The sequence below is a fragment of the Panthera onca genome, chromosome B1 (assembly GCF_046562875.1).
Source record: "Panthera onca isolate mPanOnc1 chromosome B1, mPanOnc1 haplotype 2, whole genome shotgun sequence".
Classification (NCBI taxonomy): Eukaryota; Metazoa; Chordata; class Mammalia; order Carnivora; family Felidae; genus Panthera; species Panthera onca.
The window spans coordinates 103253851-103270597 of record NC_138342.1 but is presented as its reverse complement, the minus strand read 5'-3'; the positions used below and the strand labels follow the sequence as shown (position 1 = coordinate 103270597).

General features: G+C 34.7%; 1 protein-coding gene across 3 annotated transcripts in view; it reads right to left on the bottom strand.

Annotated features, from left to right (window-relative positions):
* Positions 1 to 2837: 2837 nt before the first annotated feature.
* BLTP1 (bridge-like lipid transfer protein family member 1) overlaps positions 2838 to 16747 on the bottom strand; it is a 213980-nt gene continuing 200070 nt past the window's right edge. For all 3 annotated transcript variants that reach the window (XM_078445786.2, XM_078445781.2, XM_078445787.2), the window contains 7 exons: positions 16216 to 16433; positions 12876 to 13127; positions 11980 to 12183; positions 10015 to 10209; positions 9464 to 9598; positions 5910 to 6075; positions 2838 to 3577 (listed from right to left, as the gene is read on the bottom strand). In XM_078445786.2, the coding sequence (XP_078301912.1) occupies positions 3361 to 3577; positions 5910 to 6075; positions 9464 to 9598; positions 10015 to 10209; positions 11980 to 12183; positions 12876 to 13127; positions 16216 to 16433 (1387 nt within the window). In that variant the 3' untranslated portion in view covers positions 2838 to 3360. The remainder of the gene's footprint in view (positions 3578 to 5909; positions 6076 to 9463; positions 9599 to 10014; positions 10210 to 11979; positions 12184 to 12875; positions 13128 to 16215; positions 16434 to 16747) is intronic.

Sequence of the window (16747 nt, the reverse complement as noted above, 5' to 3'; positions counted from 1 at the left end):
TGGAATAGAAGAAGATAATAATTTTGATAGACTGGAAACCTTGTAATCTACATAGCTGGATGCATCTTGCTTCATTTAAGAATATTAGACAAACATCATCCTTACAATTTTTTTTCACAGTTGCATATTATTCCACCAAAAGGGCCTGCCATATTTTATTTAACCTGTCTTTTGTTGAATGGATATTTGAATTGTTTTCAACGACTTATTACAAATAATGCAAAAAATATTCTTACATAGTTCACACACATGAAGGTACATCCTGCAGTGAGAAGGCAAAGATTATATGCCTTTATAATTTTCATAGCTCTTGCCTAATTTTTCTCCATGGGGGTTGTTCCAATTTACATTCCTACCAGTAATACACAAATATAGTTTTTTTTATAGCTTTGTCCAGTGGAGCCACAGAAATTTTGAAGTTACAGATTTAAATTGCCCTCTTCTTTTTAAAAAAAATTTTTTTTAAATATTTGATTTAAATTCCAGTTATCATACAGTGTAATATTAGTTTCAGGTGTGCACGTAGTGATTCAGCACATGCATACAACACCCGGTGCTCATCACAAGTGCACTCCTTAATCCCCATCACCTATTTCACCCACCCCCCCCACCCACCTCCCTCTGGTCACCATGTTTGTTCTCTTTAGTTAAGAGTCATTCTCTTGGGGTGCCTAAGTAGCTCATTCAGTTAAGGCTCAGGTCATAGCTCACAATTCATGAGATCTAGCCCCACATCTGTTTCTATAATTTGACTAATAATGTATGGTTGTTTCCATAATTTGGCTCTTGTAGATACTATAAATATCAGGGTGCATGTATTCCTTTGAATTAGTATTTTTATATTCTTTGGATTAATACCTAATAGTGAGATTGCTGGATCATAGGGTGGTTCTTTAACTTTTTGAGGAAACTCCATGCTGTTTTCTAGAGTGGCTGCACCAGTATGCATTCCACCAACAGTGCAAGAGGGTTCCCCTTTTTCCACATTCTCGCCAACACCTGTTTTTTCTTGTGTTGATTTTAGCTGACAGGTGTGAGGTGATGTCTCATTGTAGTTTTGTATTTCCCTGATGATGAGTGATGCTGAGCATCTTTTCATGTGTGTGTTGGCCATCTGTGTATCTTCTCTGGAAAAATGTCTGTTGATGTCTGTCTACCTATTTTTTAATTGGATTATTGTTTTTTGGGTGTTGAGTTGTAGAAATTCCTTTATAGATTTTGGGTACTAACCCTTTATCAGATATGTCATTTGCAAATATCTTCTCCCATTTCCTAGGTTACCTTTTAATTTTGTTTCGCTGTGAAGAAACTTTTTATTGTAATGAAGTTTCAGGAGTTGTTTCCCTGGCCTTAAGAGGCATATCTAGAAAGAAGTTGCTACAGCCAATGTCAAATAGGTTACTGCCTGTGTTCTCCTCAAGAATTCTTATGGTTTCATGTTTTTATCACAGTAAAACATTATCACAATGCTAGAAATCGAGTAAGTTTATACTTAGATCATTTTTTTTTTTGTTACCTCATACGTCAATAATATATAAAGCCATGGGAAATTTTTAACATTTATAACTAGCATACGGTTTCTTTAAAGCAGAGAATAAATACCTGGAGTAGGACTCAAGGAACTAATTTCTTTAATTTTTAGTTGGTTTGTTTTATGAAGTAACTTTCTGGTAGTTTATCTTAGACACTAGATCCATATTAGACATAGAATTTGCTTCTCTGGTAAACCTGACCAGTAGAAATTATGTACATGTAGCCCCCAACTGTAATGGTGATGCAGAGAACTGGCAGATGATAGAAAAGATGGTCTAGCAGAAAGAATATGAAATTATGACTCTAGATACTAGGCTTTTAGTTGTTACTAAATTGCTGTGTGATAGTAGATAGTTAATTCCCCTACCAACACTTGTGTGTGTGTGTGCGCGCGCATATGCAAGAGGCTCTTCTGTAATTATTATTTTTAATCTGTCAGACACTTTGTTGTCTACCTTATGCAAGAGTCTGCATCACGGGCTTTTTTGAGGCATTTTCTAGCTCTAGGATTTTTCAGTTCTACTTTTTACCCAACCTTTAAACTGTACAGCCTTGGCTAGATTTCAAACCTGAGTTGTGGGGGCATGGGGGGAGGAATATAGTTGATTATAAGTACTTTTGAATATTTCTTTAGTTTGCTAGTCTTCTTAAAATCTTATCCTTCTGCATATATACTATATATACATATACATATATAAAGTTTATATAAAGTTTTTAAAAAGGATACACATAAATTTACACACACAGTATAAGAACATACAGCTGTGTACTCACCACTAGTTTAAGAAATAGAGAAGTGCCTGGGTGGCTCAGTTAAGCATCCAACTCTTGATTTCAGTTCAGGTAATGATCTCAGGGGTTTGTGGGATTGAGCCCCAGGTGAGGCTCTGTGCTGACAGCATGGAGCATGCTTGGGATTCTCTCTCTCCCTCCCTCTGTCTCTTAAATAAACTTAAAAAAAAAAAAAGAATAATGGCATGCCTGTGTTGCTCAGCTTGTTGAGCCTCTGATTCTTGATTTCAGTTCAGGTCAGGATCTCACAGTTTGTGGGATTGAGCCCCAAGTCAGGCTCTGTGCTGACACCATGGAGCATGTTTGGGATTCTCTCTCTGCCCCTCCCCTGCTCTCACGTGTGTGCCTTGCTGTCTAAATAAATATATATATAGAACAATATCTAAATTTAAGCCTCTGCTGTGCCTCTTCCTGATTGCATCCTCCTTGAGCTAATCTTTATAAGGATTTCATTTTTGCAAGAATTCTAAAAATAAGCTATCAAAAGAAGAAAAGACCCCAAAACTACAGAGTGAAACCAATTATTGTGACTTTATTACAATAGTTACAAACAATATTTTAGTGGTATTCAATCATATCACAATTACTCAAACTATATACAAATAGGTATTTATACAAGGCTACCTTTTAAAAAAAGAAAAAACAATTAATGACTAAAAAAAAATCACATTATCAGCAAGATTTTTCCTAAAAGTTATGGCCAACATCAAAGGAAATTCACAGTTACTCTGAAAATATTTTAAAGATGGAGGAATCATATTGCACATAATACAATTATAAACCCTACCAAGCAGATTTATATATTTTAATCTAGTTTTTCACAAAATTTACATTACCATGCAATACTTCACTGTATACAGAATGGTGGAACTAGAATAAACAGATTAACTTACAAACTCTCAATGTAATGACCACAAAATTAGAATTATTTTAAGTTATATTGGAAATAAGTGTACTATACAAAAAGAAAAAACACTCCAGTGTAATAAAACTTAATGGACACAATCACAGTTTGTTCACAGATGAGTTACTTTTTTAGTGTTCTTCTTTGTCTTTTCCTTTCTTTTCCTTTTCATCCTGTAGTGCAGTACCAAGTTTTTTGATAAGAACTGAGAGAACCTTATCAAGTGGGTCCATGACTCCTCTTTGAAGCCATTTAGGAATTGTAGTCCTGGCATGATGGAAGCCCAATTTTTGAAGAATATAATCAACACCTACTGGATCAATCTTTCTTCCAGTCCAAGAAATTAATCTGTAAGTATAAATAATAGTTATTTGGGAGTACAGTGCCCTAACACAGTCCTGAAGGTAGATTCAAGAACATCACTACACCTCCATAATATGCTTAGGACAAAATATTCTCAGTAGGTGCATTTGAGTAATCTAAGCTACAATTCCTGGGTTCACTATAATAGCATTCAAAAAATGTGATTATAAGCATCCTTGACAGCAGTGGACTAAATGCATCTCATTTTGATTTAGGCTTAAGTTACAGGGTCATCTTAATATTTAAAGAACATCTGGTTCATTCTAAAAGACGTTAACTTGATGGGAGGAATCCTTTTACAAGGTTTACAGATATAAAATTTATGACCCTGTACACTTAAAATACCTTACATGTTTTGTCAGTTTTATCTCAATAAAACTGAGAGTACAACATATGTGGCATAATGGTGGGGGGAAAAAGGCTAAAATGTATTGTTTGCTATGAGCTAAACGTGTCTGAAGGACACAGTTTTTTCCCTATTCCTGGCATTTCCTTCCTTAGAGAGGAATAGCCATTTGTGAAACACTACTGACCTTTCTCTGCTCCCTTATTGATGATTTATCTGTTTGACAAGTTAACAGAGGAACCATATAGTGTAGTTTAGTGCCCTCTTCCCTACCTTAAGAGACACTCATTTTGATCTGTCCCTTCATGCAATAGGTTTCTCAAGGACAGACTCCTAAATAGGTTAACCCAAGACTGTTCATGGCTGCCTGTAGCTAGGTGAGTTCACAGAGCTGTCAACTGCACAATTCTGGTGTACACCCGCCTCCACCCTGAGTTCTCCATCATGAAGGCCCTGTAGGTAAGCCCAAACTTGGACTTTGTAGTAGAAAGCCATTGTTTCCAGACATAGAAATCACATTCTCTGTTATGAGCCTTATCAGTATTAAAACTGCCATTTTGATTTGCAGCTGCCTCTCTCCCACTGTCTTAATTGCTTCTGAACTTGGGAAGGGAAAAAGAGGGTATTAAGCATTGATCTGCTAAAACTCTAATAGTTATAAGCATTTTGCATTAACTCATTTAACCATTGTAACAACCCTACAAGGTAGGTAATACTGTTTACCAATTGTTCATATGAAGCAACTGAGGCAGAACTAGGTTAGATCCTCTGGCCAAGATAATTTAGTTACTATGCTATCTGTAAACCTGGACTTAGAGCCAGAGCTCTTCAACATGCTCTCCACCACTTTTTAACTTTTTAAGTTCAAATTAAAAGGTATTTAATTTCATCATAGATTTACAAATACAAAACAAATTTTCTAAGTAGTTTTCTGCATTAGAACCTCTGCAATATTTAATTCTGTTCCTGAGCACTGACACTGTTAATACTTTTCATGAGTATATGTACTATTAATTCATACCAAATTTTATTGAATACAAATTAACACAAAGTCACTACTTTCTGTTTTTACAAGAGTCTACTGTATAATGGATATTTTGTTAGTTTGGAATTATTTTGTGGCATAAATATGTCTGAATAACCTTATCTAAATGAAATCTGTATCATTATGCAGAAATATGCTAGAATGTTCTTATGATGACCTTTTTTTGATACCATTATTCCATGATTCAGACAGTTACAATTTTATTAGCAAAGCAGATAAAAGGAAAGGGAAAAATGATAGGAAGGTCATAAGTGGTAATCATAAACAAGGACACACAGTGCAAGTATCACTAGTTAATAGCAGCCATTATAAATGTAATTAAAACTAGAAAATACTACTGACATTTTAATATGAAAGTAAGTTGATGTAATTGGCATCATGATTGTATTAGAATATGACTTAGCAAATGAACCTGAATCTGACAGCATTAAAGTCAACATTTCAGGGATGGTTCTGAATTGCTTAGCATGCAGACAAACTATGACATTGCAGGTTCTATTACATTGTCATGACATATGTGAGAAATTGTAATAATTCCTTAATGTGTGGCTGCTACTGTATCTACCCAAACTTAGTAACAAAAAAGTTAACTGTAGGTACCTCAAACACCTGAAATTAATATCCTGGTAAAAACATAGCAGCAACGGTGGAAGTAGAGTTACTCTCATATTTTAGTGATTAACTGGAAGAATGTTACACAGTGGAGGATGCTGAGCTATTTGCAGTGTTTGTGCTTCTTTTGCCCTGACTAGAAGAACTTAAAAAAGCAGAAAGGAGCAGAAAGCATAGCCAGAAGTTAGAGATGTTGTAAGTAGCTAACTTCTAAAAAGTTTTTGGTAAATCATATTTAACTTACTACATCATTTATAACCTTTTCTCATAATAATCCTGTAGGATATAGGTAAATATATATACCTTCTACTTACCTAAGAGTGGGTTCTAGATGCCATGTGTTGCACATAAAATCTCTCCAGTCCACAGTAGTATAAGTGATGCTGTCTTCTCTGTCTTTGTCAGAGGAATTGTCATCATGTATAATAATTGGACTTTTTTGTCCTGGTCGAGTAGATAAAATCCGAGGTGGAAAAATGGCTATGATGAAAATCATAGATTAATATTGCAGGTATATAATAAATTTATCTTAAATCACCATATGAATAGTATAATTAGTTCCATTTATCATTTTACTTATGAACTGGCCAAAGCCTCATTTAATGATATTTCTGAAAAACTAGTATTTAAAAATAAGCCATAAACAAGTGCCAGTTATTGGTATTTCTTAAAGAAAGACAGTATTAAAGTTATCATGTCATATTTTTGAGGAATAGCATATATTTTATATATATTTCTGTGCTTAACACTAATAGTAAAGAATGACAAGATTTGACAACAGGCATGGGGCACTAAAATTGACAGTTAAAAGTTTCCTAAAGAATGACTATAGGTGGACATTTTAAATAGCTTTAAATGAGTGAACTGTATTATATGTGAATTGTGTCTCAATAAAGTGTATCACTCAGTAGTTTTAGGATGTAAATGTCTATATATATTTGAACACTGGTTCTAAGCTTTTTACATAAGCAGCCTTTCATTCTTATAAGTGAATACTCAAATGTTTTATGACAGAAGTTCTTTTTAAATTGGTGATCATAATATATATAAAATCAAAATCAAATCTGAAATATAGTCTTCATGTAATGTACTTTTAATAAATTTGTGTAGCCTGTTTTTAACTTTATTGTAGATTAGCAGCAGGATAACACATGGACTGGGAATGAGCTTAGGAATAAAACTGTACTTATTGTCACACTATCACACCACATAAGAATATAGGCAGTTACTGCCTGCTCAGTTGCTCTGCTTTTATTATTGGTAATGGTTATGGTGCTATAATTGATCTGATGTTCTAGAAATATGTTGATTTGGCCTAGTCTTACATGCTGTTAATAATATTCTCTGGCATGTTTATACTTATTTTGGTCAAAACTAATTTCTTTTAGTTTTTAATAACAAAATATAACCATTAAACTATTTTTATTTATAACTGAAATCCACATAGATAATAACACTTGGTTACTGTAAGTCTGATAATCAAATTCCCATTTCCTCTTTCCCATGAAATATTAAACAAGTTTGTGTTTTTACTCTTAATTGAAAAATAATTTACATATATATTAGGCTCGGGTATACAACATAGTGATTCAGCAATTATATACATTTTGAAATGCTCACCACAAGCAGTGTATTAACATTTTATTGATTATATTCCCTATGCTTTACTTTTCATACCCATGACTTATTTTATAACTGGAAGTGTGTAGCTCTTAATCCTCTTCATCTGTTCCCCCTATCTTCCCATTCCTCTCCCCTTTGGGAGCCACCAGTTTGTTCTCAGTGAGTCTGTTTCTCTTTTGTGTGTGTGTGTGTGCACAACAGTTTGTATTTAAAGATTTTTAAAAATAATATGCACAGTTCATAGCAGACCAAGACAAACACAGTATTTCGTGAAGTGACAAAGGTTTCACATAACTGTGAGAAAGAAATCTGGCAGGCTTTTATATACAGGTATACTAGAAAAGAATTCTGAACTTCACAGATTTACTTGGAATATTTTTTTTTCCACATTAAGTTCAAATATTAAGGCAGAGAGAAAAACAGGAGGATTACAATAGTGCCTGTTATATGTTGGTGCTATAAGACTGGATCTACTTATATAAAGTATTTCCTATTAAATGATTTCAGTCATTTAAGTTTCAACTCCTGTCTCATAGATTTCTTTCAGTCATCATTACTGATTTTACTCTCACTGAATTGTTGACACATCTAGATTTAATAGTAATGGAACAACAATTCAATCTGTGCTATGCTGCTTTTGCATTTTTTTTTAATAATCTGTTTTGTTCACTCAAACATTTATCATGAGGCTATTTTGAAATACTGCTAGAAAAATTTTATATTTATTCATGAAGAAAATGGAGTATTACTGGGTGATCTAAACAAATAGCATGTATTCTAAGCAATTAAAAAAAAAAATCACAGGGGCGCCTGGGTGGCGCAGTCGGTTAAGCGTCCGACTTCAGCCAGGTCACGATCTCGCGGTCCGTGAGTTCGAGCCCCGCGACGATCTCGCGGTCCGTGAGTTCGAGCCCCGCGTCAGGCTCTGGGCTGATGGCTCGGAGCCTGGAGCCTGTTTCCGATTCTGTGTCTCCCTCTCTCTCTGACCCTCCCCCGTTCATGCTCTGTCTCTCTCTGTCCCAAAAATAAATAAAAAACGTTGAAAAAAAAAAAATTTAAAAAAAAAAAAAAAAAAAAAATCACATCCTGGGGCACCTGGGTGGCTCAGTCGGTTAAGCATCCCACTTTGGTTTAGTCATGATCTCATGGTTCATGAGTTTGAGCCTCACATCGGACTCTGTGCTCACAGCTTGGAGCCTGGAGCCTGCTTCAGATTTGTGTCTCCCTCTCCCCTGCTCATGCTCTGTCTTGCTCTCTCAAAAATAAACAAACATTAAAAAAAAATTCTTTTTAAGAAAATCATGTCTATTGTTTTACCACTATATATTCATAGGTTTGTGCAATAAATACTTATTGGGTGAATAAAGACTATATATTTGGAAGGCATTCCATATCATTACATTTCAGACTACCTCATTCTTTTCAACAGCTACAGAGGATGGAATGGATTCTATTATATCCATTCTATATGGATATTAGGGTCACCACATGTTCCTTTAAACTTAAAAAAAAATTTTTTTTAATGTTTATTTTTCAGAGAGAGAGAGAGAGAGAGAGAGAGTAAGAGAGAGAGAGGCTCCAGGCTCTGAGCTATCAGCACAGAGCCCAACGCAGGACTCGAAATCATGAATTGTGAGATACTGACCTGAGCCGAAGTTGGATGCCTAACCGATTGAGCCATCCAGGCGCCCTGCCATTTGTTTCTTAATGGACAAACATGTAAGTTTCCAGTGAGTAAACCAATATTAGCTAGCTCATAAAAACAAAACCCCACCAATGAGGTCTAAATAATTTATTTCTAAAAAGATAATGTTCTCTGAATTCTAAACAGACTTATCTACTTGAGTTTTCCCAATTATGTTTATAACTCATGCTACTTTATTATGTAGTTGTTTCTTTAGCCATTTCACTTTGACTAGCAGTGTTTCCTCAAAGAAATGTTCTTTCTCTTCTTTCTTTCTTTGATTCTCCTACAAGGCCTGATAATGTACATAGCTTATATGGAAACATTTGGTAAAGTAATAAAACACCATTCAGTGTGAGGTATATTTTTACTGAGTGTCATGTACATAGTAGATAGTCTGTCACACAGTTTTACCAATATATTTCATTGATACATACAACTCATAAAGGACGGAGACACATTCCAGTCATTTTATCATTAGACCATAAAAATCCATATAAATGGCACTGACAACTGCCTTTCCTGAAGCTTGAAAGAAAGAAAAAAGAATATGCTACCCACCTTTTTCTTTTTCTTTAAGGTAAGCTGACACTAAATCATGAAGGAACATGATGAGCTCAGCATCCATAGTCACACAAATGTGATCAGTGAACTCTGTCACCACACTGCATTCTACCTTCGGCTTCAGGTTGGCATCTGCAATGGCAAAGTTCTATAGTAAAAGACTTAACGAAAGAAGTCCCTTTCTCTTAATAAGGGATTTTACATGGGTTCATATAAATGAATCCATTTAAATGCAACTACAGAGAAATGAGTAGTTTCTGTATGTGACTTACAAATGATGATAATTTACTAAGCACTTTCCAAATATGTACCATTTATTCCTCATAAAAACCCTATGAATGAGGTCCTGTTATTACTCCCCATTTTCCCAAAGAGAAAGAGGTACAAATGGATTAAATCATTTTCCAGAAGTCATATAGCTGATAAGAAAATTTGACTAAGCAAATCAATTTCATTACACTATATTATTACACAACCTGTGTGAACACAGTAATCTGAAGTTCCTTTAGAATTTTCTTAGTAACTTTAGAAACTATTTTTCTACATACCCTGTAATGAAGGTTCTTGTGGCTCTTGAACATGAATGGATTTAAATTCAAGCTGCATCCTTGGTAAAGCAAAGATAGTCTCTGTTTCATGATTGTAGCTAGAACCTCCTCTGAATCCACTCAACAAACTAGAATTCTTCACTGTAGTACTATTCTCAGTATTATTAGCATCAACATTACGAAGCAAGTTTAGCTCTACGTGGATAATAATAAAGACAAAAGGAATCAAATTAAACCAGTAGACATTGATAAGCATATAATTTTCACAGAATTTTTATCATTTTAGAAACTGGAAAATAATGATTCACATTTTTAAAAATAGAGCCATATAAAGCTTTGGTCTATTTAAATATATTTATCTATTTAAATATATTTATTATCTATTTGTTTATATTTACAAATATAGTAATATGTTTATATATGTACAGTTTTATTTGCATATGTATATATATACACATACACATATATAGTGTATGTGTGTATATATATATATATATATATATATATATATATAGTGATTCTATCACTGTTCTCATGACTAAAGCTTTATAACATGACTTTGGATAAGTCTAATATATTTTGTTTTTATTTCTCAAACATTAAAATGAATATTATTTTTAACTAAATTCATGTTTAAATTTAAGAGTTTAATTAAGCTCAGAATTCTCCATAGATTGAATACCTTACTCTTTTTTTTAAGAGTACATTATTTATTTAAATTCAAGTTAGTTAACATACAGTGTAGTACCGGTTTCAGGAGTAGAACCCAGTGATTCATCACTTACATAAAACACCCAGTGTGCATCGCAACAAGCGCCCTCCTTAATGCCCATCACCCACCCACCTCCCCTTCAGCAACACTCAGTTTGTTCTCTGTATTTAAGAATCTCTTATGGTTTGCCCCCCATTCTCTGTTTTTAATCTTATTTTTCCTTCCCTTTCCCTATGTTCTTCTGTTTTGTTTCTTAAATTCCACATATGAGTTTCATTCATATTGTGAATACTTTACTCTTAAGAGAATTTGCAATTAAATATGTTCCTGACTTTGAAATCAGGTAGAAGTTCTGATTTTCTCCAACATATGTGCTATGGTTTTCTTATAAAAGTTAATAATTTTTTAGGTATATAGGTAGCAGTGAAGTTTGCTAATAGCCCCAACATGGTATACCAGCCAAAAAGAACTCCCTCCTCCAAAAATTCTATTGGAAGATAGAATAGTCCATACAGAATAGTCAATACATACATAATCTTCTAATTTACTTCCTTATCCTTTTCTTCTCAGATTATTTTCAACAGTCTCTAACCCCTGGGATGACCTATTCCATAGTAACTTTTTCAATGGGACTTAAGTCATCTTTACAGTTTTGAAAGATGGTTATTTCTGTACAACATTCAAGTCTTCACGGGTCTGAATCTAGTCACCTTTCCAGGACAGATGACATGATTGGTAAAAGCCAGTACTATAAACTTGAACACAAAAACAACCACAAAATAAGAATTTTCCTGACCACATTATCACAAGATTGGTGATTCTAATCAAATGGAAAAATTCACCAAAAGTGCTCTTTTTAAACTTATTTCATAGGAATATTATTATTTAGCTTCATTTTATACCAACCATCCCAAACCTTAAGTTTGTGGCATTGTATTACTTAGTTGTGTAATAACTTTACCAAACCTCTGATATTTAGCATCACTACAAAAATATTTTAACTATAATAAACTTCATTTATTTAAACCAACTTTATTTTTGAATGTTTTCTTACATCTAAAATAGTGTCTAGTTTTTGAGATGTTGCACAACCAGGGTGGTGAATCATGTACAACATTAGTACTTATGTCATCAGGAATAAAATGAAACTGATTTAAAATAAATGAAAATTCTCCCTCTAATTAAATTCTAAACACAGGTAACAGGGCTCCAAATAGAGAAAACAAATCTCTTTAAAGAAATAAACTTTTAACCTTCATTTCTTGTGGCTGTAACATAATTGAACCATTCTTTCACACTTGCTACTCCATGGGGTGGATTCTCATGGCGACGCCTTGTTATCTTAGTTATTGTTGCCATAGGACTTTCCAAAGCACCACATGGTTTGGTAACCATGGTGTTATGGCCCAGATGAAAATCTAGCGTTTGTACAATATATGTAGAATGATCACTAGACCCTAGAAGAAAAAAAAGGTTTCTTAATGTTAACAAGCTATATTTAGATGCAAGAAAATAGTTGTGGCTTTAGAGCAATAGACTTAGCTAACTCATACATAAGTAAGAAAGAGTGTAAAACTCAAGAGTAAGTGAGAAAAAAAAATCACAAATAGGTTTTCTTTCTTTTAGTTATAACTTGATTTGTCCCCAGTAAGATGATGAGCATCAACCATTTTTTCTTTATTATTAAGAAACCACAGATTAGGAAATTAAAGCTAAAAGGAAGGAGGTTTATCACTGTAAATAGAGGTAAAAGCATAGCCTTACCCATAAAAGTTTTATAATAGTTTTGACTGACAGTTTCCTTAAACTACCACCATGTGTCTTTTATCATGTTTTTATAAGAAAAATTTACAATAACTTATTATGACTGTGGCCAGACACAGTGCAGAAACTTTAATTGCTTAAGAAACAGAATAAGATGGCAAGTTCAGAAGTAAGTGCTTAAGCATGTCCCAGACTATATTGACACATTGGCAATGAACTCCTTGACATGTCAAGTACATGAGAACAAACAGGGTTGGACTTCAGTAATATAAGAAAAACATACAAAAGATACAAGAAAGCAAAATTATTCTGTCGTTTATATTCATATCAGAAAGGTAAAAGTTAATCATAAGAAAAGGTAAAAGTTACAAATGTGTCCATTTACCATCTTCCCAGATTTTCTGAGCTTCAGTCCAAAAAGCAATATTTGGTTCTTCTAAGTGAAAAAGGGCCCAGGATTTTGAACGGAAATTTGGACCATGAAAACAAGCTAGTGTCATATGATTTCCATGTAAGCTCATTGATCCTCCAAACTGCATTCCATTTTCTGGTAATGGAATCTGAAATAAGGATATGTGGCATCCCGATACCACCTTCAATACTCCAGGCCAATGTCGATGATGAGCTGCATCAAGCACTGCAAGAAAACCAAAAACCACTTATCCTCAAGTGCCTCTCAAACATCCTGAATGGCAGGTGGAAAGGCAGCAGGTGGCTATTTTCTACAGCTGAAGTGATGCAGGTAAGGGATGAAAACAATCCAACACCTGGCTAACATTAAGCAGAAGCTGATAAAAATATAGTCTGGGAAAAGATGCTCATAAGGAAGGATAGAATTAAGAAAAGTAGTAACTTGCTAATAATAATTACAACTAACATTTCTATAATGATTCATGATTTACAAAGTACTTGCATGAAATTTTATACAATTCTCACAATAATTCTGTAAATTAGGTATTTCATCTATATTCTTTTCAATGAAGAAGAGGGGTTTAGTGAACAAGTGACTAGAAGACCTAGAAATCAAATGCAGATCTCCTGATTTTTTAAAATTCTCTTATACACTTGCTACTCAAGTGGCCTCAGGACCAGCAGCATCAGCATCATGTGGCAGCTTATTAGAAACAGACTTTTTTTTTTTTTTATTTAAAAAAAAATTTTTTTTTTACCGTTTATTTATTTTTGAGACAGAGAGAGACAGAGCATGAACGGGGGGAGGGTCAGAGAGAGAGGGAGACACAGAATCTGAAACAGGCTCCAGGCTCTGAGCTGTCAGCACAGAGCCCGAACTCACGGACCGCGAGATCATGACCTGAGCCTAAGTTGGATGCTTAACCGACTGAACCACCCAGGCACCCCCTAGAAATGGAGACTCTTAAGTCCACCTTGTTCCTAATGTATCAGAATCTTCACTTTAATGAGATCTCCAGGTGTTTCAGATGCACATTAAAGTTTGAGAAGCACTAGTTATATTTCTGACTTATCCCAATAATGTCCTTTTTGATTGTTTTCCACAACTCTCATTCCAGATCCAACCAAGGATCATACATTGTATTTAGTTGGTATGTGTCTTTAGTTTCCTTTAAAACAATTCCCTATGCCTGGGTTGTTTTCCATGACAAGGACTTTTTTGAAGAATCCAGGCCAGGCATTTTGGGGAACATCTCTCTAATTTGTAATGTACCTGACACCAATTCTAGTTTAAAGGAAATACAGAAACGAGAGGAACAAGATAAATGAAACCACAAGGAAACAACTGAAAAAAAAAATCTAGAAGGATATTCTGTAGGAAAATTGGCCAAGTCTCTTCAACAAGTCAGGTCATAAAAAAAAGGACTATGCTGATTTAAAAGAGAGTAAAGGAACATAACCAGATTTAAATTGGGATCTTGAATTTTATATATATGTGTGTGTGTATGTGTATACATACACACATACATACATACATACATACACACACCGATATTACAACTGATTTGTCCAAACCAGTATACATATATAGCCCTCAGAAGGCTAGAGAAGATAATTAGCAAAATGAAAACTGGATATTGTTCATTAGAAAAGGTTACGAAACAGTATGAACAATATTTTGGTAAAAAGTACATGTGTATATAGGTTCATAGAAAATTATCTGAAAGCATATAAACTGTTCAGAGTGTTGATTTTTGGATGGAATGTGAGGTTTCTATTTTTTGCTTGTATTTATTTTCCAGGCTTTTCCAGTGCATATGTACTGCTTCTGTGATTATAAAAAATTATATTTTAAGTTTATTTTGAGAGAGAGAAAAAGTGCACATGCTTGAGTGGGGGATAGGGAGAGAGAGAATCCCAAGCAGGTTCCATGCTCTCAGTGCAGAGCCTTACATAGGGTTTAATTTCACAAACGGTAAGATCATGCTCTGAGCCAAAACCAAGAGTCAGATGCTCAACCAAGTGAGCCACCCAGGCGCCCCTAAAATATTATTTAAAATTATCCTGATTCTGACTACTTTTCACCACTTTTACCTCTCTCTAGTTAAAGCCACCATCATTTGTTGCCTGAACTCTTCCAATGGTCTCCTTACTATGTGTCCAATAATGGTAATGGTAATTACTGCGATGGTCCCTACTTCCACTCTTAACCACCTATAGTCTATTCTCTACACAGCAGCCAGAATGATTCTCTAAAAAGGAGTATTTTAAGGGGTGCTCTAAAAAGGAGTATTTTAAGGGGTTAGTTGAGCATCCAACTCTTTCTTGGTTTCGCCTTAGGTCATGATCTCACAGTTTGTGAGATCGAGCCCCTTATCCACAGCCCAGAGCCTACCTGGGAATCTCATTTTCTCACTCTTTCAAATAAATAAAATATCCTTTTAAAAAAAGTTTAAGAAAAAGTAAATCAAATATCAAATCTGTCAGAACTTTCCAATGGAGCTATCCATCATATTAAAAATCTTATGAATGTGGCCATTCATGTCCAACATTCTCCTGCTTGCTCACTTTGTTCCAACAAAGTAGCCACCTTAATCATCCTCAAATAAGCCAACTTTCTTCTGTAGGAGCTTTGCACTCTTCAGTAGGCCCCTATGCGTACAACTCTCTTTCCCAGAAGAGATCTTTCTAGTCTAGATCTTTCACTTCAGAAAAGGCTTCTCTGAACCCCCTTTCTACACTAGCTAGCCTCACACACTAGAATTCTTTATCTCTTTTCCCTGCTTTTTCAGCATGTCTTTCTACCTGAAATTACCAAGTTAGTAAATTAACTATGGTCTATCTCTCCCATTAGAACAAAGTTTTATGTGGGTAGGAACTTTGTCTACTAGTAGATCTCCTATGCCTAAAACCGTGCTTAAGAACATAGCTGATTTGCTGATTGAATTACTGAGTGAATATCTGCCTAATATGACACATCTAATAAATCCAAACTTAGACATTCTGATTACACAGCCCAAGCTCTAAACCAGAACATAGTATTGTCATAGTTAGTATTCAGGAGCATGGAGTGGGTATGGTTATGGGTGAGTTTGGCAGGGGGGAGGAGATAATAAATGATGACTTCCCAAATGATGGACTTTAATTCCATTGATGGGCAGGAAATCAGGTACTTTGCTGAGTGAATAGAATAAAAAGCATATGAACCACTTTGTAAGTATGATAATATAGGTAGTATATATATTAAATTAAAATTGTAACACAACTTTTAGTGAAAGATAAAGCATATATAAAGGCTTAGTTCTAATTCTTACATTGTTCTTGTGAACTTTTCTCTAAGTTATTTGTCATTGTCTTAGGTGGAAGATATGGAACAGGTCCCCAGGTAGACAGAGCTCGTTTGCTGGTGTCAAACTGTTGTGTGAAAAATTCCTGGAGCTTCATTCCTATTTTTATCAGGTCCGGTGTAGTTGATCTTGATATCATTACTTGGAAAATATCCCACTTCAGATCTCCATGGACAAATATTTCACTAAAGCATAAAACAGAGTATCATATATCTTATACAAAACAGCTAAAAAAACAACAAACGGGGCGCCTGGGTGGCGCAGTCGGTTGAGCGTCCGACTTCAGCCAGGTCACGATCTCGCGGTCCGTGAGTTCGAGCCCCGCGTCAGGCTCTGGGCTGATGGCTCGGAGCCTGGAGCCTGTTTCCGATTCTGTGTCTCCCTCTCTCTCTGCCCCTCCCCCGTTCATGCTCTGTCTCTCTCTGTCCCAAAAATAAAAAAAAAAAAAAAAAAACAAAAAAAAAAAAACGTTGAAAAAAAAAAAACAACAAACAAAACA